Source organism: Homalodisca vitripennis, chromosome 4, assembly GCF_021130785.1.
Source record: "Homalodisca vitripennis isolate AUS2020 chromosome 4, UT_GWSS_2.1, whole genome shotgun sequence".
NCBI classification, from domain to species: Eukaryota; Metazoa; Arthropoda; class Insecta; order Hemiptera; family Cicadellidae; genus Homalodisca; species Homalodisca vitripennis.
In genome coordinates, this window is record NC_060210.1 from 181245124 (window position 1) to 181269458 (window position 24335).

At 30.2% G+C, this 24335-nt stretch overlaps 1 protein-coding gene across 11 annotated transcripts in view; it reads right to left on the minus strand.

Moving 5' to 3' along the window:
- Window positions 1-343: 343 nt before the first annotated feature.
- LOC124360721 (protein transport protein Sec16B) overlaps window positions 344-24335 on the minus strand; it is a 130264-nt gene continuing 106272 nt past the window's right edge. For 5 of the 11 annotated variants that reach the window (XM_046814560.1, XM_046814564.1, XM_046814567.1 and 2 more), the window contains 2 exons: window positions 10400-10480; window positions 344-4009 (listed from right to left, as the gene is read on the minus strand). In XM_046814560.1, coding sequence (XP_046670516.1) covers window positions 3962-4009; window positions 10400-10480 — 129 coding nt within the window. In that variant the 3' untranslated portion in view covers window positions 344-3961. Of the gene's footprint in view, window positions 4010-10399; window positions 10481-21606; window positions 21659-23094; window positions 23125-24335 lie in introns of all 11 variants that reach the window. The other 6 variants (XR_006922270.1, XR_006922271.1, XR_006922272.1 and 3 more) reach the window with 6 other exon arrangements.

The following is a 24335-nucleotide window of genomic DNA, read 5'->3' on the forward strand; positions in this document are numbered from 1 at the left end:
TAAAATTTCACCAAAATTTATTGCTGCCACCAGGACTGTAGAGGTTGAGATAAGTACTATCTCGACACCCATTGAACAAGTAAAATTTATTATTAGTAGTTTTTTTTTTGTATTTTTTTGTAAAGGCAATAAAAACATATGATTATTGATTATTTTTATATTTTAATTAAAAACATCCAAGAATAATGCTTCAATCCTGCAGTTTCTGCAATAATGAGAAACCAGATGCCAGTGCCTGCTGGTCTAGTCATATATCTTCTACACAAGTAAGTTTCCACTGATATGATCATACTTGAGATGTGAAAATAAGGAGAAAGGTGAAGAAATAATAATTAATCACTAATATTTATGATATGTTATTTATTTAGTTACAATAACTTTAATACTTTACCACATAATTAAAAAAATTAACTACTTAGTTGATTGGACAATACAACAGTCGGGTATAATCATGACCACTTCCCAATTTCAATTTATTAAAAAATCCATAAAATAAAACATAATACATAAAAGAGATCTAACGTTACCCAAGTTTTACAGTATATTTATAAAAAAATTTAATTAATTTAATTATTATATACCTGACACCGCCCTCAACTTTATACAATCAACAATCCTATTTACATATCATAACATATCTACACACATCTGAAGCATGATGTTTCAGAGCACATCATTTATACTGCATTTTATACTCGACCTGGAACCATATTGGAAAATTCACCCAATTACAGTAATTGATGAGCATATTTTGTGTTGATACAGTGATACAAACAAGAGCCACTTCTTTAATATGTATATGAGTATGGGCAGCTTACTGTGACTTGTGATGGTTTATAATCTTTATTTTAAATCAATACAAATAAACTATTGATAAAACCTTTAAAAAAACAGTTCTACTTACAACAGCTAGAAACAATTGGGGCCAAACTCAAGTCTGTATGTGCAAATCCACTTTTACAGAATTCTTGCACAAAGCAAAATAATTATATAATTATTATGTGCTGTAGGAAAGGTAAATAATTAGGATTAACAGTATATTGTGATTATAGCCTTAAGGCCACACATACAGTTTTAACATGTTATTGTTTGAAACAATGCAAATAACAGTTCCTCTAATTAATAAAAGATTAATAATCACTAATTTAGCAGAGGGGATGTGAGAATGGCGGAACTGGAAAAGTGTTTGTTAATGTGATTTTTGAATCTCCTACCCTTATATTTATAAATAATTTATAAAAATGTCTAATTTTCATAACATTCTGCAGCAATAAAATATTGACTTGTTTCACTTATCTAAATTTAACTAATATTCTGTACTGATTTTAATTGTCTATGTATCATAATTCGCATGTCAGCATTTTTTTGTACTGTGTCTTTAGTACTAGTATTTTATCAAATCACAATCAATAATTGCGTAGAGTTGTTTAAAGATATTAATTGGGTATTTTCAATATACAAGAGTTTAAAGAAGCTAATAAAAGACCTAAAGATGTTGGATTCTGCAAACAAATGATTGAAGATAAGCCTGATATATTAGATCTTGCTTTGAAAACAAAAATATTGAAAGCTCCTTTTTACTCCTTGTGTACCTCTAATTGACTTTAAATTTACTTTAACAATAATTGTTATTTAATAGTAATTAATTAATTATTACTAATTACAAGTACATAATCAATAGGATTCATTTCCTTGAAAAACATTTGTATCACAATAAGGTCATCTAAGGAAGTTCAGTTTTAATTTTGCTAATGGTTTATTTAATTCTCTTTTATAATAGTCAAATTTTTGTTCACTGCCAAATTATTTGATCTATTATATTTTATATGTTAAAAATAAAACTGTAATAACTTTGTAAACATTGAAACAATATTTAAGACCACATATAAAGTTCTTTTATAAAGAAATTAAATGGATAAATAATTTTATGAATTTTAAATTAGACTTACTAAAGAATAATACTAAATAAGTTGTGTGAAAGATAAAAGGTATGTTTGGATATCCCATACTTATATACACATACAAAAATATTCAGACTCTTTAGGGAAAAATTCTCAAGAAATTTAAAACAAGCTCAGTACTTAAACTAGAACAACCCATGAAAATAATAACAATTAAATATATATATATTAGCATCACTCACATAAACAAGTCTACAATCTGAATTAAAATAATCAATTCATTATTTGTACATATAGGACTATCTATAGTTGATACACATTTTAAAAACTTAAAAATATTGTTGAAATATAGATCAACAATTTGATTTTGCTCAGAGCAAAAATGGGTACTTTCCACATGAATAAATAATTTTTATTTCTGTAATAAGCTGCATGCAACATAAATACTGAAGCACTGCTCCAAATAACTTCTATAAACAGGTACACTGAGAGTTAGGTAGTGTTCACTGACAATGACTGATTCAGCACCTAACAGTTTAAGCATTTCGATCAGAAGCATCAATTACATTGTGACAAAGTAATCTTATTTCTTACAAATAAATGGCTGATACTACTACAACGCAGTATTAGTCATTATGTCCTTTGTAAGTTGTGTATACAAAACAGATAAATGTAGCACTTCTCTTTTAAAATAGCTATTTCTACTCAGTCCGAATAAGGTTATGGCATATATATATTATGTATTTGACAAGTACGAGTAGTAGGTCAATCTAGGAGCTATCTGTCCATCACGACAGCCTCTTGAATCAAACCACAACTGAATACAAAGAGAGAGAGAAAATAACGTTTGGAGTACTTATAATATCCCTATTAAACGTTCTAATTTACATTTAAGTGCTTCGTTTTATATTAAAAATACATGTAAAATAACCAAAGATTACAAAAAACCGTTTACATTTTGCAATATCTTTCGAGGAGCAATTATTAACTAAAAACGTAATTTAACACGTATAACTGAAATATTAAATGTTCTGTACCACTAATAATTTATTTCATTTTTAGATAATTTTTAAATTAGGCTATTTTAAAATGTATGACACAATTTATGAAACAATACAGCCTAAAAAATATGAGTTATCTTCAATGATATATTTGCATACATACAACTTCAAAGCTATCAGAGCTTTAACTGTAGTACTATTATACAAATATTCATAAAAGCGTGGCTCACAGATAAGACTCTACATTTCAACAGTCCCGCTTGTTAACACAGTAAACTATCCATAACATATGTTATTGAGCATTGGTTATGTATTTAAGCATTTAACATAAAAAGGTGATAACTGGTAGACATTGAATAATTCTTCCTATGACAATTTATAATTCAATCATACACACATTTAAAATAAATCAGTGTAAAAGTAAGATACTACATACTTTTGCTAAATTTGAGTTTGATTTAAATCCATAAAAATAATTCCAATATAATTTTTAAACAAATTTAAATAATTCATTATTATTGGAAACAGTCAATCAAAATTAAAAAAAGATCCATTTCTCCTTCAGTCAACATTCTCAGGAACTAAGAGCTTGTTTTAAGAAAAGTTCACATCTTTCCCCCATAAGTAACTGTACAGATGTTTTATTAGAACAATCTATTTTGGAAGATAAGTTTATTTACTTACAAATACATAAACCTTTTTGACATGAGATTTTTTAACACAAATGATTACAGTATTTTATTATTACATTTATAAATAAATTAAGCATTCAATTTTATTACAGGTTTAATATTATTTTTAATGTTAGAATCCTTACATTCTTTACAGGGTTCAAAAATAACCTACTAGAATAATATTGATACACCTATAAATAAATTTTAAAAAACAAGCATAATAAAAACAAAACTGATAAACAATGAGGGGCTGTATTATGTATATGGTTTAATCTATATCACAATAAAATACTCACTTAAAGAACAGACACTGTATAATGGGCTAAAATCACTCAGTGGGTTTGTATATTTGACGAGGTCCAATAGAACTTAATACTCAGAGCTGTTATTTGGTCGGATTGTAGAACATAGTATTTCCTTTACCGAATCCACCCTGAAAAATTAAAATACAAGTCATAAGATATTTGCATTATAATTTAACTAATCCAATATTTTAACAATATCATCACCGAAACATCGTCAATATAATGGTAGCAGTATCTTTCTGAAACTGACAATTTTTTTAGCAAATCATTTTGATACAATTTATGTAATTAAATTGTACAACATTGATAGATTTTGCTATGCCATATACCAGAGCAGTTTATCAGTTTAGACAGTACTAGACTAAGGAGCATTCAGCTATAACACTTGCTTTGAAAGAGTTACAAACTAAAAGTATGATAATACATGGTGAAAGTCAACCGTAAATTTTGTATTGCTAACAGACTGTGTGTGTGTGTGTGTGCCCTTAAATGTGATCACTATCTTTCCAATAAAACCGACTCATTCCAAAATTCATAAAAAAACCTGCTTTTACACTAGACATTGGTAGAATTACTGGTACTCAAGGATTAAAAAATAGCAGGTTCTTCCCAATTAAATCCAATTTTAGTTTTTATATTGATACATATAATTATTGTTAAAGAATTTAATAGATACAATTGGGGTATAAAATAATTAATGGAACCATTTAGAGTAGAACTGTTTTTTAGTTTGCACACTAAAACTAATGGCCAGACACATAACCGGTATCAGCTAATTATATAATATGGTACCTTAAAGCAGCGACTATCAGTCTCTTTTACTAGTTATCTAGTGATGATGTAATTATTAATTATGTGTCAAGCGTTAACTAAGCTTTAGGTGTATCAAGCCAGGAAAACTATCTAAGATTTCATATTTTAACCCTTTCAATACACATTTGACCTCTGCCAAAACTACGGCTAATGATCAATTTCTTTCTTAGGAATGATTTCAAGACAAATAAAGTTGTGAGCTTACAGAATATTTTAAACGTATTTTCACCTTTTGATTACCACAATAGGGTAGATAATATTGAGAATGTAAAAATGTATAAAATGCTGGCTTTTTTAGTTTTGGTCATTTGTATTTTTATAATATTTGAATACATATACTAATAAAATATTGTGTTATTTTGGTTATCTAACCATATCACATTTATTTTAATCCACTAGCCTACCTTTACAAGACCATCTCACCAGCATGTAGTTGAATGTTTCCTCACAAAATATCAGCATTATTCATTCTTAACCTCATTTACAGCTTTAAAGGTAAAAAGCAAATTTCCTCATTTATTTTAGTATGGCAATAAAAAAGTCTAAAATAAATATTTTTCAACAGAAAAATTGCTTTTAGTTTAAATATTACTTTAAAATTAAAAAAAAACTATCTATAATAGGATAAGAAAACACTATTGAAATATTAACATAAAACAAAAGAAATAAAACAATTTTTGCCAAGAAACATATATATATATACATTTTTTTTATTAACATGAAATTAACACAAATTGACATTAACTTTTCATCTTAAAGTTAACATAATCTTTATGCTTGAAAACATTATAATACAAAATAATTCTAAGAAAAATAATAACTTAAGTTTTCAAGTTAAAACAAATGAACAAAACCTTAAAAATGAGATTAAACCTTATGTGCCGGGATTATGGGAGAAAATTAGAAGAGTAGGTAGAAAGTACAACATTAGAATCGAGTTTAAAAACAAAACCAAAAAATGGCACACAGGATTCCAAAAACTGTGTTTACAGTATAAAATGTAGTTGCAATAGGGAATACATAGGTGAGACAATGAGACCATTAAATGTAAGGATAAAAGTGCACAAAGAAAACACAAAAAAGGGTCTCACAGAAAAGTAAAAAACTGCACACCATTTTTGGTCCGAAGACCATCATATGAATTGGGATGAAGCTAACATAATACATCGGGAACCATATTTCTTCAAAAGGAAATTAATAGGACCAACATACATTAAATTGGCAGACCAACCAATCAGTCTAGATTAGGCCGCTTTGGTTGCCAATTCTAAAAAATGAACTAAAAAAAACCAAAAGTATCAAATGGATCAGATATTTGAAATAAACCAATGCAGAGTCACAATTTGGTTTTAAGAAGTTCATCTAGCATGAACCAATAATGATAATAAAAAAGGCCAATTCCTGTCCCCCTTCCTTTTTATTTCCGCCATCTTGTTTCTTTCTGCCATGACGATTGCCATTTGCAGGTAGGCGAATACAGACGTATTGTGACCTGTATAATGTAGTTCAGTTTTAATAATTGGTGTTGTGTACAGTTTTTTATTAAGTGCGTGTTTTAGAGTTAGTAAAGTTGACACACAACATGGTGGTTGTAATTCCTGACTTAGGCGTGCCACAACGCTTTGGTATGGTTTGTTTATTTTAACCTAGTTTGTAATTATGTATTAGGTTAGTTATTTACCGGAAGAAGAGACCAGATTGCAGATCTCGAAACGTAGTGTTACTGATTTTTTGGTTCACTGAACAGTGGCACATGTCCAGTAAAATCCTGTTTTCTTTATAGTATAAGTTTTATTAAGGGCTGAAATATGCTCTTTAAAATGGGTTTTAAATGTTCCTCCCGTTTGGACTATGTAAAAATGTTCACAGTCAGTGCAGTTCAATCTATAATCACCTAGATTGAATGTGGTTTTTAAGTTAGTACCATTTTGATGTATAAATAAAGTAAATTTTTTGTAACAATACTTTTACACACACTTTTATCCATACATAGCTGTCATCAATATTTATGAAATTATTGTATAAAATAACAATCTTATGTATATCCTAAAATCAGATATTTAACTAACTTTACTACAACAATAACATGCGTGTGATGGTCGATGTAGAAATTGTATCAGCAACTTGTTCTTTAACGGTAACTGAAGACAATGACAACCATTCTGATGATGAAAACACTGGAGACGCTATGACTCATTATAATGCCACATCATAGCTATATATTTATTTGAATACCATTAGTTATTATACGATTTACTTCCATTTTAAACTATTGGAATACAAATCCAATCAGTTGCCAACAGATTTAAAATTCATGCGATACATAAAAAGGTATTTTGAAGATTAGAGAATGTTATGCATTTAATGTTATTGTTCTACATTAAATTAAAAGTATATTATTGGTCTATGTTTTATCAGCAATAAAATGTGAATATTATGTGTTTATAGTACAAGATTGTGTTGTTGCTGCAAGAGAGTAGCCACTGAGTAAGCATTTCAAGTGAGATTATTATACATTATAATACAGATTATACGAACTAAATAAATAGTATATTGTGCTGGCTCCAACAGTTACGTAGTAACACTTATACCTGTATGTTATATTGCAACAATGTATTGAAAATAAATTCAATGAGCATTTGATACTGCAGTATTCAACTTTTAATTGGTTAGGAAACTCATATTTAGACATTTAGAAATTACACTACAGGATATTACACTCTTATATATATATATATATATATATATATATATTGGTACATTCTGAAGACTAATAACTGTGGTCAAAATTTACATTTATGTACAGGAAGTCTTGATTTGTATAAATATACAAAGAGTTAGTGTTAAGTAAGAGAACCTTAAAATACATATCTCGATTAATAATTTAACTTATAAAGATACTACTTATTAAATAAGGCATGTATATTACAGTTGTTTTATTACCTGTTAATAAAGCTGTTAGTACAGGGTAAAGTTTGTTATTTGCTCTACATAAGCACATGCACATTAAATAAAACCATTCATTAACAGAATTTAATTTTTTACATTCGAATCTTCTGGCTAGGTTTAAATTATTTGTCTGTAGAGCAATTTTAGCTATCACTAGGCTAAGATCTTATAAAATTGTGATGATGAACAACTTTTTATGAGTTTTACATTTAGTGAATGATCCACTAAAAAGAATGGGACGTACAAGCTACACAACACTTAAGATGGCTCTTTTCTCAATTGTTTCATTAATTGATAACAGCTATAAAAATCCCCAATAAATTATTGTATCTGTAACATTTATGTACGGCTAACTGTTATAGTTCAGATTTTACAAAACATGTCCTAGAAATGTCAAACTTTCAAAATTTAGCTTTGAAAATTAATTATTGTGAATTCTAATGAATATGTCATAAGGCCTACTCCTAAATGCCACTTTGTATTTCCATAAATAAATCCTAACTGTAAATTTTAATTTAATGAGATTTTAATTGAAATAGCTCTCAAAATTACAGGCTCAAAGTGATTTTTGTGGATTCATGAAAATTCTTCTATATTTATTTTAGTTGTAAAATATCAAATTAATTCGACAATATCATATTTTAGATCAATAGACTAAACATTTCTATTTTAAAATTTCAAAATAGAAATTTAAAAATAATAATTAATTAATTTAATTTAATGATAGTGGGTGGCTTTAGAATATGAGATTCTTTTATGGTGCAACAGAAGTAATGCTATATTTGATGAATGGTCATAATTTAAGGGTTCCTAAACGAATGTCACACTATGCGTTTAGTAGAGAATTATATCAGCAGCAGTCTTCTCTCAAATAAACCAGAAAAGCACATTCTTTCAAAGATATTTCATCTAATTTCCTTATTATTGACACTAAATTTTGAAACACGAAGTTTTTAGCACAACAGTAGTTATTATCAGATTGGGCTAAAATTTCACAAATGTGCAGACACCATATCCTGTGGTTTTGAGGAGAGTTTAAACATGTTATGAATAAATCGTAACAATTTTAAACACTGGTACTAGTGTGTACCAAACACAGTACAGTACATAATCATTTAGCTTGTTGTTCATTAATGTTGAACCTACTCAAACGCACCTTAGATCTCAAAACAAACATAAAGCTAATATGTCATATGTCAAAAACTTAAGCATCACAGTGATTTGCATAATTATACAGATTTTATCTATAAATGAATTACATTATCTTAAATTACAATGTGTTGTGCTTCTTTGGGTCAAGTGAAGAAATTATAGGAAACTATGGTATTTGTAACAAAGAGCTGGGTAGAAATATAAAATAAACCGATTCACACACAGGCTATATAAGTTGGAAAACTGTTTGTAAATCCAGACTGGCACAGACCCAAGTTCACAAATTAAGAGTCAAGAGTTTCTAACTAAGATTCTTATCCCACCTCTTTTTGAACTGCCAAGTCTATAAGATGATAAAAAGGACTGAAATACTGTCAATACAGATCAAGATCGCCCAGTGACGAAGGATCAGTACTGTGGGTTTACAAGTTAAGAAACAATTTGAAATAATAGCCTGATATAAAAGTAATACGGTAAATGGTTAAGGGCTCAACACCTTATATCACCACAAAAATCCAAGTGTTATAGAGAGCAATGTCTGATAATATAAAATAAAATATGTATCAAAACATTAAATTACAAATTTTGGGACATCAAAAATTATTCATTACAACACATCAAACAGACCATTACGAGAATCCAGGCCCTAATGCATTACTTTAATTGCATACAAAGTACGTAAGAACAGAATATTTTGGATTAATTTATCTAAGTAGGTTTTAGTTCAACATAGTGATGTAAAATGCCTATATTTCACAGCAATTAAAATAACCAGTTCACATTCAATTTAAATTAAACTTACACACTATAAGAATAGTCTATACATTGCACTCAATTATTTTATGGCAATTTTATTATATACATAATTTAGAATGCTCTATAATTTAAAGAAAAACTAAAATACTTACCACTTTATAGTAAAAGGAGACTCTATTAATAGGAAAAGTAACAACAATTTTGATATTTTGTTTATAATTTGAAGAAAAATTTCATCAGAGATATAGACCTGATCTTGTTACAAGCTACTTCTGTTCATTGTTCAACCAAATACATATGTTTTAATCTTCACAGGAACTTGAAAAACTAAAAAAAATTTAAATAACAAGTAACTGGAAAAAATAAATGGAAAATTAGACTTCTAAGCTGGCAAAGAAAAGTGAGTAGCTGAAATACTCTTCAATAACCTTCCACAGAACAGTATTTTCAGTTTTAACTGATTATCTTTAGTGTAAAATGAAGAATGAGGATTCAGGAAGTTGCAAAAATTTTGTTAATATTTTAGACAGCACAACCAATAATATGTAATGATAATTTGGTATAAAATTCCCACAACTTTTCAGTACTTGTAAATTGTAATGTTCAATGTATAAAATTTCAAAGTATAAAAAACTGTTTTTTTGTGTGATTAATTAGTACATAACATTGCTTAACTTTTGTTTTCAAAACTATTTCAAAAACTTAAAGCTCAATAAATTATTAGGTATTATTTATAGCCTTTCTGTTTGACTTTAACAATTTTGAATACTTTTGTTGTTTTAAAACATCTACTACTTTTTAGTGAATGGAATTTGAGTAGTTCAGTTGATATGGCCATTATTACTTACCATCCGCGGGTTGGGCTGTCGCCGGCTCATGTAATACGTCACTTCACGAGAGAGGGAGCTGGCAGAGCTGCTACGGGACAACTAGTACAACAAACCTGGGCTATAACCTGGTCTGTCCAAGTTATGTTACGCATACACTTCAGTTACTATTGGGATTACAAAGCTGTGATTAACCCATCAAGTTTCAAAATGTCATATCTCGTAAAATTGTTTAATAACAAGCTAAATTTAAACTTTAACAATTTCAAAAGATAACTGTTAATTATCAGGGTTGCTATAGGAGTCCAATAATGAAATTCCCTGACTTTTCCCTGATTTCCAGACCAAATTTTTCATTTTTCCCTGACTTTTTTCGACGCAATCCCCAGGGTTTTTGGCAATTAATGGGTGGGCCAGCCGAGCCGCCTCGACTGCCTGCTTCATGCGCCGCGTTGTCTGCAGGCTTGGACTCGGCGCGGCGGCAGTAAGTTTATTTGTGTAAAGGGATTTTATATTTTTCCCTGACCAACGTTGAAATTCCCTGACTTTTCCCTGACTTGAAACCGGATTCCCTGACTTTTCCCTGATTTCCAGTCCTGTTTTTTTCCCCTGACTTTTCCCTGACTTCCCTGACCTGTAGCATCCCTGATTATATTACTTATGGCAACTACACACTATAAACTATGTCAGTTTTTACACTGTTTGTCTTTAATGCTTTAAGGATTGGAAAACCAATTTTTTAAATGCGTATTAAAATGGGTATTATTGAGATTATTACATTGCATGGTTTGCTGATAGTAAAACCCCCTCTAGTTAAAGGTTTATATGGAAAACTTTCTTGTTAACACGGTTGAAGTTGCAATTTTAAAGATTTTTAAAGATATCAAAGCTGAATTTTAATAGTTATATGGATATCTAAATACTTTGTCAAGTTATGACCAAATTTAGTGCAAGGAGGGGAATGAGAGGTGTTATCGTAATTTTCAAAAACTTATATCTCTGTCCACTATTTATAGAAGGCGTGGAGAGGGGGTAAAAGTGGTATGTGAGGATAAAATTTTACGAATCATTGCATATAGCATATCATTAGAAAGCTTTTAATGAGCACTATAATATTAACTAATATGCTTGAAATATTAAAATAGATATATGTATATTGAGTGTATCCTGAAGGTTAATCATATGACATTTTTCAGTTCGTTATCAAAAAAATGAGATTGCAATGATTGATCTTCTGCTGGGCTAGTTCAAGCATAGGTTCTTACATCTAGATATTTATGCTATGTAATGTCTCGTTAGCAGATGTAATAAATCCTCTCCAGGTTTGCTGGCTACTACCAACGGCAGACCATCAACATATTACACTGCTATGGTTCCATCGGGAAATTGTGTCCTTAGCATACTAACCTAACATATTGGTCTCTACAAAGACAACCTCTAAGGTACACCTTGAACTTTGGCACTAGGGTTCTTGGCTCTTAGCAACCAAAATACAGTCCTGCAGCATGCGTAAAGTACATATTTATTAATATTTGTCTCATTTAATGTATCTACTATGTGCTGCCACAATGCACTGCCAAAAGCATTCCTGACATCCAATCATACCACCACAAGAATTCTGATTGTATAATTATGTGGACCAATTGCTTCAGCCTCCACCAATTCAATCACCTGCGATAACTAGTACTGTACAGCTTCCTTATCAAAGCCATACTGGTTATGTGACAGCCCACCACAACGCTTTCCACTTTCCAAAAGCATATTGCACTATATGAAGATGGAACACATCAACAATTACTTCCTTCCGTAGTATAAAACTAAATTTTCCAAACTGATGAAAATCTCCCATTTTCCAGCACCTGATTTATCATCCAGAGTTCTACCCTTAATCTCACCTCCATTGTTGTTTGAATCACTACAGCCTGTTCCTGGACTTTACTTGGAATTTCAACTGAATACTTGTCATTTTTTCGCTTCCATGAAGATGAGATGTCTATGATTGCAAGCTCATCATACCTTGCTTCTGCATGCTAGGAAAAAAAGCTCATTTGTTACCACTAAAAAAGTCTCTAATGATGGTTTATTTCGGTGAAACATCTGTGACTAGTTTATACACTCTCCACCATAAATTGCTGAATACATAATTTTTTCCAGCACTCAACCTTTCTGCACCTTACCTCAGCATTCAAGACACACAGTTTCTTGTCTGAAAATATTCTTCTATTGATCAAAATCAGTTCCTACAGCCATAAAGCATCTACTATGGCTGTTCCTGCTTCATTGTCTATTTGCCAGTGTCTTCTTTCATGTCCTAACAATGTTTGTGACAAACGATTCAGGTAAAAGATTTTTACATCCCAGGTAATGCTGCAGTGCATTCTTAAGTGAATATTCTTACACAATGCTCCAGCCCTTAATGCCTTTTTCTCTGTCCTAGACCTCCTCTTGTTTGCAATCTTCATTTTAATATATCAATGATCAACCACCCTACATGACACACAAGTTCAATTGATGATTAAACCATATTTCTCCTTTTCAAGGTGGGTTTTCTTTATTGAGACAATAGCTCTGTAGTCCATGCAAACAAAAGTCGGCCTCTGATATCTGTTACTTGAGAATTCTATTCAGTTGCCTTAGCATTAAAATTACCGCCAGTCAAGGATCTACTTCTTCTTTGAGTAGTGCTCCCATGTATTCCAGCTTTTAACTAAATCCACCTACTCTAGACAGCATTTGGTGAAAAGTAGCAACTGACTACTAATCGGTTATCTAACTTTACAAAAAGTTTTACCATTCTAAGAATTAAGATACTGATATCATTTTTATAACTACTTGTTGCTAATATGAATAGAGATGGTTGAGTGAATGATATATCTTTGTTCTTTAGAACAGTTTTTTTATAAAATGTCTGTATTCTTCAGACTTTTTATGGTCTGGGCCACTGCAACCCTTAGCCATATGGGTTAAAACATTATTTCCGGCCATCTCTTCCTCATCCTGCATCTTATCTACCTTGGCGCGTCCTCCATAGAGAACTTTGAGGCCAGTTCTATATGGCACTTAGACTGCAGCATTTTGGATTCCTGCAAAGCCTGTATTTTTATTAGCTTCTTGATGGAGGAATCTACAGTTGCTTACACAAAGACCTCAAGAAGTTCTTCTTGAGTATATTCTCCATCCAGGTCTTTTATATATAAATCTGTTGATGGTATCTAGACCACCATCTTTATAATGTGAAGAGCAGCTGATATGATCTCCTTCAACCCTCCAGCATTTCCTTCACTCCGACTACAAGTTACCTTCACCCTTTTGGGCTACTAGTTACCTTCCTCATGGCTACTGTGTGAGAACCCAGATTTATCCTTAATTTGGTTTTTAATGCCTTCAAGACATGAGCCTAAAATGGATGTAAACCAAAGTTTAATTGGAAAGAGGGCAGAAAAGTTTCTTCTTCGACACACTTGAGTGACTCAAAATTATTGGTTTTGGTGACATGGTCGTGGGCAAGCAATTAGGAGGAGTTCTTCCTCAGGGAATTAAAAAAATTGGATTTAAATAGTTTTAGTGATTTTTAAATCATTAATTGAATTTTCAAATTTTCGATTTGGCAACGACGAATATTCGTCGCCAAAGTAGACATGTACAGTTATTGAAATTGTACAATTAAGGTCATATAAATGATTTTTATTTGATATATTCTGGAAGAGCAATAACTATAGTACCAATTTACTGTTCTTACTTCGATTATTGTCTTCTTTGTTTACCGTAAAACATTGTTTTTTTTTTTACAGCTGACGTGAACGTAGTACGGGTCAACCACATTGTTGTTACACTGTAAACAAGTGCCGGGTTTTGTGTTTGAGGTTACGAATCCAATAGTATTTGGTGTTGTTATTATTGTTTTTTTTAGCTTTCTTAGGTTATAGTTTTAGTTGCTCAGTATGGGTGAAAACCTTAGAGACCAATCAAATGATCTTAGAGAGCTCGCAGGGCGGGATCTAGTTATTTATATATTGTACAAATGTAAAATAAGGTAAGATTAAAATGTATTATTTTATTTTATTTTTGTTTTAACTGTTATACTTATATAAGTATAAATGCAGTCAAGAGGTTATGTTTACCCACGAACAATAATATTTATTTAGAAATGTACGCATTTTTGAAAATAAGTAAATATGGGTGCTTTTTCATACAAAGCCCTGTAACATATACGTTTTGAGGTAAAAGTTACAATAATTATTTATTTTTGGAATCAGGACAAAATTTCAAATAAGTTATACATTCACGGTTTTGATGTAAAGCTTACTGCTAAGCAGTTACACAACGGAATATTTACAAAAAAAAAAATCCAAAAAACATTTTTCTTACATTTTGTAAAAAAAAAATAAAAATATGTTTCCATGGAAATAATAAGATATTGTTATTATAATGCTCTCCATGTAGTTGTGAATACATTTACAAATAATAGTTTATATTTGGACTAACAGTTATGAAATGTGATACAGTATAAGAAACGTCTGCGAGGCTGTTAAAATAGAGCCGCCAGTACAGAGTGACACCATTGCCAGCTCTAGGGTTAAATCATTAATTAGTATGCTCTGGCTCATTGTCTGAGTACATACAGCACTGGACTATCAAAGTGTACTATTTTGGTTGTACCAGGTATCCCTATTGTGCGAGCAGCTTCATCTCTGATTTATGTATTTATAGTACAGGCATATGTGTTTATTTTTGTTGCAGTTAATCCAAAAAAACAAAATAAATAACTAACTAACTCTCTCTTGGTCATGGCCATTTGATTTATTGCAGTGAACAAAACATACAAATACAAGACTAATTTTGTCCAAACATTTGCTTTTTGACATCAATAAAATTTTACTCTCACCTTGTCTTATTTTCTCTCATTAAGATCTTTATACAATGTGTAATTTGACCTTTGATACTTAACATTTTCTATTAACTTCTTTTAAGTTAATTAGGTGTTCAAAATGTTTCCCTCTGGACATCTGGCAATGTGCTAATCATTATCAAAAATACCTGCTACTAAAATAAGTACTTTCTTTTATTAAGTGAAAGTAGTGGGCCTGTTATCTCTCTTTATCAGTTGTACTCAGTTCTTTTGTTCAGTTGTGTCGCTCAGTGAATGTGAAAAATTAAACTTTTAATGATGCGTGTCTGGGGTGATAATGTAAGATGATATGCAGAAGTTACAGATTAATTCAATAATACTTTTCCGGATAGCATTTCTATTTCAAATTCCACAACACAATACACAGTTTGCTCACTTTCTAGAAATTGGTAGTGTTATGGATTTTGTCAGACCTGGACAACCGACTACTGTGACAGTCAAAGACGGCTCATTAGACATTCTTCAGTCTTTCATTGTAAATCCAAATGAATCACTTCGGAAAATTTTAAAGAAGTCTGGTTTCAAAGCATTCAGTGTTATCCTGTTGCAGCAACTGAGCGAAGGCGATTTTGATTTTTGGATGGAGTTCTGTTAAATTATTATGAATAGAATTGACCAAAGCCAAATACGTTTGGACGATATTGTATTCTCAGATGAGTCGACTTTTATGTTAAATGGCTATGTTAACAGGCATAATTTCCAGTATTGGGATAATGTTAACCCACATTATATGTTAGAGTGTTACACACAATATCCCCAAAAGTTAACTTGTGGGCAGGTATAATACGTATTTCAATTATAGGAGAATTTTTCATTGATGGAAATTTAAATTACAAATATCAATATATGCTCCAAAATGAGATAGTTCCTGTTCTACAAGCTAGTCTGGGCACTGACTTCCAAACATGTTTCTTCCAACAAAATGGGGCACCTCCACACTACTGTATGGTGTACAAGTGAGGTAATACTTTGATATAATATTCCCACACAGGTGTATTGGAAGACGTGGAGCGATTGAGTGGCCAGCTCGTTCCCCTGACCTAACTCCGCTTGACTACTTTTTATAGGGCTACCTCAATGACGAAGTTTATAATACTCAGCCTACAGATCTGATCTAACTCTGACATAGGATAGCACAGGAAGCTCAAGCTATTCCACGAGAATATATTCAAAATGTAGTAACTAACTTTTATAACTGGTTAGCAAATTGCCAGACAGCCGGAGGGGAACACTTTGAACACGTAATTTGAAATTAGTTCAGTTAAATAAATATTCCCTTCAACTTGTATCAGGTACAGTATTATTTCTTATGTATGATGTATTAAACATTTTTGAAACTTTAAACAGCAATTTATTGTGACTAAATCAACCTTTTAAAGTCCGGTTTGCGGCATTCTTTTCAGTTTAAATAGACCTTTAAAATGATGAACAAATCAACATAGATTGTCATTTAAGACTTTCTTCTTACCCTCAATGGGCCGTACCTCAAAGGTGACATCCGATCACCAAGTATACAGAAAAGTAAAGTACTATTACCAGTAACGGTATGCAAATGCAGAAATCATGTTCTGGTCCATTAAGTAATAAGATGTATTTAATAATAACTTAAATGGGTTATTTTATTTTTAGACTGGATGAAGAGAAAAGAGCCAAATAAAAAGAAAATTAAGTAAATCTTTGCGATTACACATTACCAACATTTTGAGCTTAAAGATCCCTTTTTTCAATAGCTAAACATATAATTTAAATGTTGGAAGGTAAATAACAAAATTCTGTGTGCAAAAAAAAAAAACCTGGGGATTGTCCTACACAGGAGATATTAGTAGAAAATAGTAACAGATCTGTGTAATTTCAGCAAAGACTCTTGATTCAAAATGCTAACACATTATCCATTTATGTAAAGATGTTAACCAGCTCAAAATTAATTTAAACCGTATTTTTAGGCTAGTTTTTGTTTTAGGCCTTTTTTAAATTTTCTCAATATGAAAAAGTAAAAAAAGAAATTCAACATATTTTAATAACTCACCAACATGTTATTGGTAAGAAAACGAAGTGGTCTAAATGACCGTCCATATATGACTGAAAAAAAATTGTGTTTAAATGTTCCATAAAAACTGCTTTTCACGCATGGAAATTACCTAATTATATCAGTGGCTTATACAGTGAATCATTTAAAATTTGTAAAATGCGAAGCTTCTATGTTGACCCTAAGTCAGATTATAACCATAAAATAAAATCTCTTCTACGATGTGTCTTATAGGTTTGATCATAGTTTATTTTAATTTTCAAAAAAAGCAAAGTAATAAGTTGTGTAAAATTCTAAGTTGGACCAGATTTAAATTGTAAGTAAAGCCTTCTCAAAGTAGGAGTTTCACATTGGCAAAGTTTCAATTAATGGTTTCCTTGGCAAAGTTTCAAAACTTCTGTATTTTATATAATGTCTACATCTACATCCCAGCAGATAACATCACAGCTTTGCAATTCCAACATTAACTTTTGAACCATGCAAAAAACTTTATTATGTATTAGAAAAGCATTTCTAAATTTATCACTAAAATGAGACACCACAATATGTGAAGCTGTGCAATAATAAATAACTAAAATATTTTATTAAACACTTTCATTTACACAAAACTCAAAAGACTATAAAAATCAACAATTAAAGAACTATTTTTGGAGACAACTTGAAGATAACAGATATAAATATATATTTGTGTGTGTATATGTACAGTATGTTTGTTTATATAAGTTGGTCAGTTGTATCAAATTGATTGCAGCCAAAGCTGTTAACAGAAAAGGTTAATATAAAAGTTTCCCAAATACACACGAGAAATAAAAAATCTGTCTTTAAATAAAGGGTATACCACAAACTTACAGTAAACTTACAGATTTGAGATTTTACTTTTCTAATCACATTTTGAATATATGCACATATAAATAACCAAAAAATGTTAAATAAGAAGAATATATTATTTTTGACCATCATCTTAGCAAAGAAACTCAGCTCGAAAGTTTCTCCAAAATGGATGGTTAATGGATTTTGCAAATTTGTTTGTGTAAGCCTTAGAAAATAGTGGTTACACATTTCAAATTTGTGTGCACTAGTTTGAAAAGGCTTATTTTAAGTGTTTTTCTTTTTTGTGAAAATATTATAGGCCTAATGTAAATAAGCTTGAATTAAAACTATGTACATTATCCAGATTTACATTTAAATAAGATGGTTAACATATTTTACTTAATTCATAATGATTTGGAGATTATAAGTTGATTTTGAATTTTGCTAACTAAATTGCTCGTAAATAAATATGAGACAGCTTAGATACAACAAATAATTAGCATAGTAAATTACTCATGAAATAATCTAATTTTTTTATATATAACTAGTTTGATTTCCAAACCAATGAAAAAACATATACGTAGTATCAGTATTTAATCCATTACAAGCCATGTGTATATGGAATATATGTATCTTGTTAGTTCATTACTAACGTTAGTTACAAACCCATAGCCATACATTTCAAACAAGAAAATTAATGTTCAAAGAATCAAATTTCAATGTTGGGAATGTAAACTTTCTAACTACTACATCATACCTGATTACAGAAACAAAGGTTTTAATTATATTTTAAGTAAAAATTATGTTTCATATAATGAATAGTCACAAAAAAGACAATATCTATATAACTTTCAAAGGATTTAATAACAAAAACTCAAGTTAGTTTGAAAAATAAACAGTGTACTAATAGATCAGAAACACAGAAAAAAAACATTAAAAATTCAAATACTTTACGCTGAAATATACAATACAGCCAAGAACCACAAACACATGCACAAGTATAAATTAAGCAGTGCAAGATCAAGCATGCAGCAGTGTTAATGTATTTTATTATATACATATATTTTGTATGATTAAGTTTTGTACTATATATAAGTGTACTAAAGTTAAAAAATAAAAACATATCTGATCTTGTCAATAAGTAAACCATTAACCTCAAAACTTAAAAAAGATCAATTTAAACTTAAGGGACATTTTGATGAAATTTTATGTTACACCATCTAGTGATTGTTTTAATACTGCCAACAATATATGGTAATGAACCAATGCACTTGGAGAATTGATTCATACGGTTTATGTTGAAGATTACACAATAAAACAGTATATTTTAATCGTGATTATTTCACTAACATTACAATTCTTGTTTTTATACAAATTCTGTATATATTAAAAAAAAAAAAACTTATAATTACTTGTTCAAAAAGGCACACCACACAATCATGTAATAATAACAAGAGAAAACAAAGATTTGTAAACAGATTTTTAAATGAGACGAATTACAGGCTTTAAATATATATATACATAATCAGGAATGTGAAAGATCTTAATTTGACATATTTATGGGATAAAACTCAAGTTCAGTAAATTGCATGGGCAATAAAAACAGTAATAGGCCTATCTCGGTTATTTATATTCAAATTATAAACAAAAATCGTACATTGTAATAATACAACATGAATTGTTTTGTATCAATACGTAATAAATTAGTACCACTCTAATAAGAAATTATCAATAATCATCCAATATATCGGACAGTAGACATCTAGTATTGCTGCCCGATATCCTTTATACAAGATATTTCCATACTTTAACCCTTTCCGAGCCAATGACGTTACTAAACGTCATGCCTAAACTAGCGCTAAAAGCCAACGACGTCCACTGACACAAAATCAATTAAACAAAAAAATATTATTTAAAAGCATTTTTGGGTAACAAACTTAGTAAAAACTGTTAAACAAGGGACAACCGTTTGTGTCTATTTTGAAGGTCACGGCTCTTGTTCGAGCAACAAAATGGCGGGCGGCCGGATGTTCATAGTCTCCCGCAGAGCCAACGACGTCTACTGACGCGCGCTCAGTATTTATATTTTCTCTAAATAAAAATAACTATATGCTTGTTTTTTGTAAAATATTACAATAATTATTGTGTTCTACTATTGTTAATTTTATATATGAACACATAGAATGTCAAAATTAAATTTTTTCAGTGAAATTAAGATTTTACCATTTTTTGGCTGTAAATTAACAATAAAGAGTGAAAAAAAATATTTTGTCGTTTTTTTTACCTCTTATGTTTATAACATAAGAGGTAAAAAAAACTACAAAATATTTTTTATGGAATTATAAAAAAAAAATTGGTTTTGGTATGTGGGATTTTTTTTATTTTTAAGGTGTATGGCTCTTAGGAGTAGTTTTGGTTATTTATTTGTGGCTCGCTAAGGGTTAATGTGGCTGGCTTATGAGATTTCCAAATGCCACCAGGTTTGGTATAGCGAAGGGGGAACAAATCAGCTACATGCAAAAACCATAAACCTTACTATTGGCAATGTATTTTGTAATTTGTGAGAGCAGTGTAGTTATCAGTGTAACCATTCAGATGACATCAACATCATGTACTTGTTCATGTTGACTGTTTATCAATAGGTGAGTTTATGTGTTTAAAACTTTTGCTTATCATGTTATTTATTTATTGTTTTTCAGTCAAATACAAGTAAACGTTGTAGAGAAAAATCTTCAGTAAGTGAAAATAAGAATGTGAGAATTGTAAGAATGAGTCTCAATTCAATCATTGTAAACATTGTTCATAAGATGACAGGTTTTTGGAAATTTGCTGCTGTTACTATCTGTAAACCTGTTACGCTATCTTTTTTGGCTGAGGCTATATCAAAGAAGAAGCCTTTAAAAGGTATATGGCAGAGACTCATTTTCTATTTTTGCTGTTATTAGGATCATTTTGATTAATTTTTTACTAAAAAAAAAATATATATATAATATCATTACAAAATAAAAATTTTGGGCTAAATATTTATGATTAAAAATCAACATGGAAAAACAATTTATATGAAATCAAAAAAACATGTTGGCCTACACTGTTGCTTACAACTAGCTGTTGGAAAGTAATTTGATAGGGTTTCTTTCCTTCTCTCTCCTCTTCCAATAAGCGCTTTGAACTCAGATTTTTCCACAATCACATTATTAAAAACATGTTTTTTTGTGACTGAACTGTGCCTTTTTTACAGTTGGACTATGTCATGATTTATTAAGTTATTTGTAGTTATGTAATGTTTTTTTCTCATTAGAAAAGTTGTTAAACGTACTTCATAAAAATCTACTTACAACAGTAGATACACAAGCAGGTGGGAATAAGTTTATAAGTGCAAATAATTTATAAAATTAACTAAACATTATTATTAGCAACATGCTTCAAACGTCATTAACAGTTTAATGAAATCATTAAAATCTCAAAATCACACATTGACAGTACCGAAATCCAATAGCTTCAATGAACCAGACTTTGTATTGGGTAAACCAGAACCCTAAAACACCAATATCTGATTAATAACTTATAGTTTGAAGGATCTTTTCATATTTAATATTTTTAATTCTATTGATTTCCTAATTAGAGTGGATCTTTCATTTAGTCTTTCACTTATTTTGGATCCTAAGTAGTTTTCAGCCATTGAAATTCCCTAACGCAGTGGTTCCCAACCTTTTGTGATTAGCGACCCACTTCCAAATGTTTTTTCACATTCGCGACCCATCCCTCACCCGTGATTTTATATATACAGGTACATATGTATATTATGTATGTACATATGTATATATAACATTAAAATAAAATACACATGATTTATATTGATATACGTGTATAGAAAAAAAATGTAAAATGTAAATAAATATGTACACAGCTTAGTATTGAAAACATAGAAAGAGTTTATTGGTTATTCAAGATTACAAATAATTTTTTCTATAATACTAGTGGGACTTCTGACATTGTTTTGACTGAAAAAGTAATTCAATTTCAGGATTAAAATTAGATATTTTGAGGCGTAAATCACTTTCAACGTCCACCAGTCTGTTTCTATACTTATTCTTGGTGTGAACCAAGGTTGAAAAGGCACGCTCACAAAGATATGTTGTCGAAAAAACCATTAGGAATCTCATTGAAAATGTTGACATCTTGAAGTGGGATACTCGGAGAAAAAGGCAAAATTGGGAACACTGGAAGTAAGAAGAGCAAGAAGGAAGCTAAGAATTGAAAACGAACAAAAAGACAAGGAAAGAGAAGGTGTTATGCTGCTGGTTAGATATGATAAATTAAAATTTTAAACAATTTTAATGTAAATATTAGTGTTAAAAAAACTTTGACAGCGATTTTCCGAAACCTGTGTTTTACGTTACCGTCAAAACTCAAAAACTATTTGTGCTACAGCTACAAAGTTTTTACGAGTTACTCAGGACACATATAGCTGCAATGTGAACTACAATCATAAGGGTGAGTAACGACATTTTATTGTGTACTGAGCTTCCACCCTCCTAGAAACACGTGGCGTTGGCCGCGGACGCGGATGCGTGTCTGGTAGTTTGATGGGGTTCGAGACCGTCGCGGCATACGCGGACGTTCATACTATGGATGGACGGACGCGACGCCACGGCAGTGTGACATAGCCTTACGAGTGACAGTCACGCCGCGACCCCACCTTAAATCCGCCCGCGACCCACTAGTGGGTCGCGACCCACCGTTTGGGAAACGCTGCCCTAACGAGTTAATGGACATTATAATGAAACTGAAGAATTACACTTTAAATGCTAAAGTAATTATAGTACTTAAAAGACAATAACATATTAAAAGTTCTTATAAGTATAAAATGTAAATAGCATTAAAAAATAAACAATACAAATAACGTGTAAAGCAAAAATGTGCAGCAAGAGGCTGTGATACACAAGCACACTGGGTTGTACCAACACTCACAGATTATTGTGAATCTCCGTCTCCACCAGGCTGCTCGAAAAGCAAACAATGTCAATAAATAACAAAAACATGTTACACTCAAACTAGGAGGATTGGCCACTATGTATTGAACATTTGCCGTGTTTGTTCTTATCTGTTTAGTAAACCATATTTATAAAAAACATTTTCAAAATTTGCATACACTTTGGACAAAATTTACTTTAAAAAAGAAAACAATAAAAATCCTGCCCTTTGAACATTTTAAAAACGTTTAGCTAAAGTTTAAGTAAAGCATATAATATTTTAGATTTTTACAAGCACACACCAATTTTAAAAAATACTGGTGAGGCAGTGTAAACATCTACAAATATTAGATAGATCAATATAACAAATTTTTAAGAACTAGTATTGAGAACTGATGACAAATTAAAGGTTAATTTAGCTCACAATGGATGCTTGTGTTGATGACTGGAAAAAAAACTCTAATTATAATTAGACTATTCTCAACAAAAGGCTGACAAAATATGTTACTGAATTGCCACATTTATTAGGAGCACAAAATGTCTAAAATATTACAAACATGATAGTCATAAAAAAAAGTTAAGACAAAAATAAAAATTTAATACCTTGCTGGATTCAGGATTTTCTTGCTAGTGATACAGTATTTTTGCACAAGATAAGGGGAAATAATACATTTCTTTAAGTTCATATTTAAAATAGAGTTCCCTGAAGAAATAGCAGAAAGATTTTTATTTTATGACTGTTAATGTATGAATTATTTCAATCCTTTGAATTACTTAAATAACGTAGTTAAAATTTATGATTTATTCATTTAGTTTTTAATATTTTAATAAAAAGCAACTTCAATTCATATAAAACTCGTTCCAAACAAAATTCCACCATACTTTTAGAACTTTATTCCCTTTCTTCTTATAGCTGAAGAGAAACTAATTCGGTTTTAAATTTAAACTTTTTCTTTATAATTTTTTTACAAACTGTAAATAAAACATATATGTCCTTTAAATATTGAAATGTTACATGAATTATAAATTTATAATTGCAATCCCCTTTTTTGCATTATAAAATTAGTAACACCCTTTAGTCTAAAGTGAATAATTAATTCAATTAGAAGCAAATGCATGTAAATAAATGAATTAATTTCCTTCAAAATCATAAAAAAATGAATGTTCTGAAAAATCATGTAGTTTTTTTACTTGGTAGGCCTATGGTTGTCTCTTGGTTCTAGGGAGAACCCTACTGAT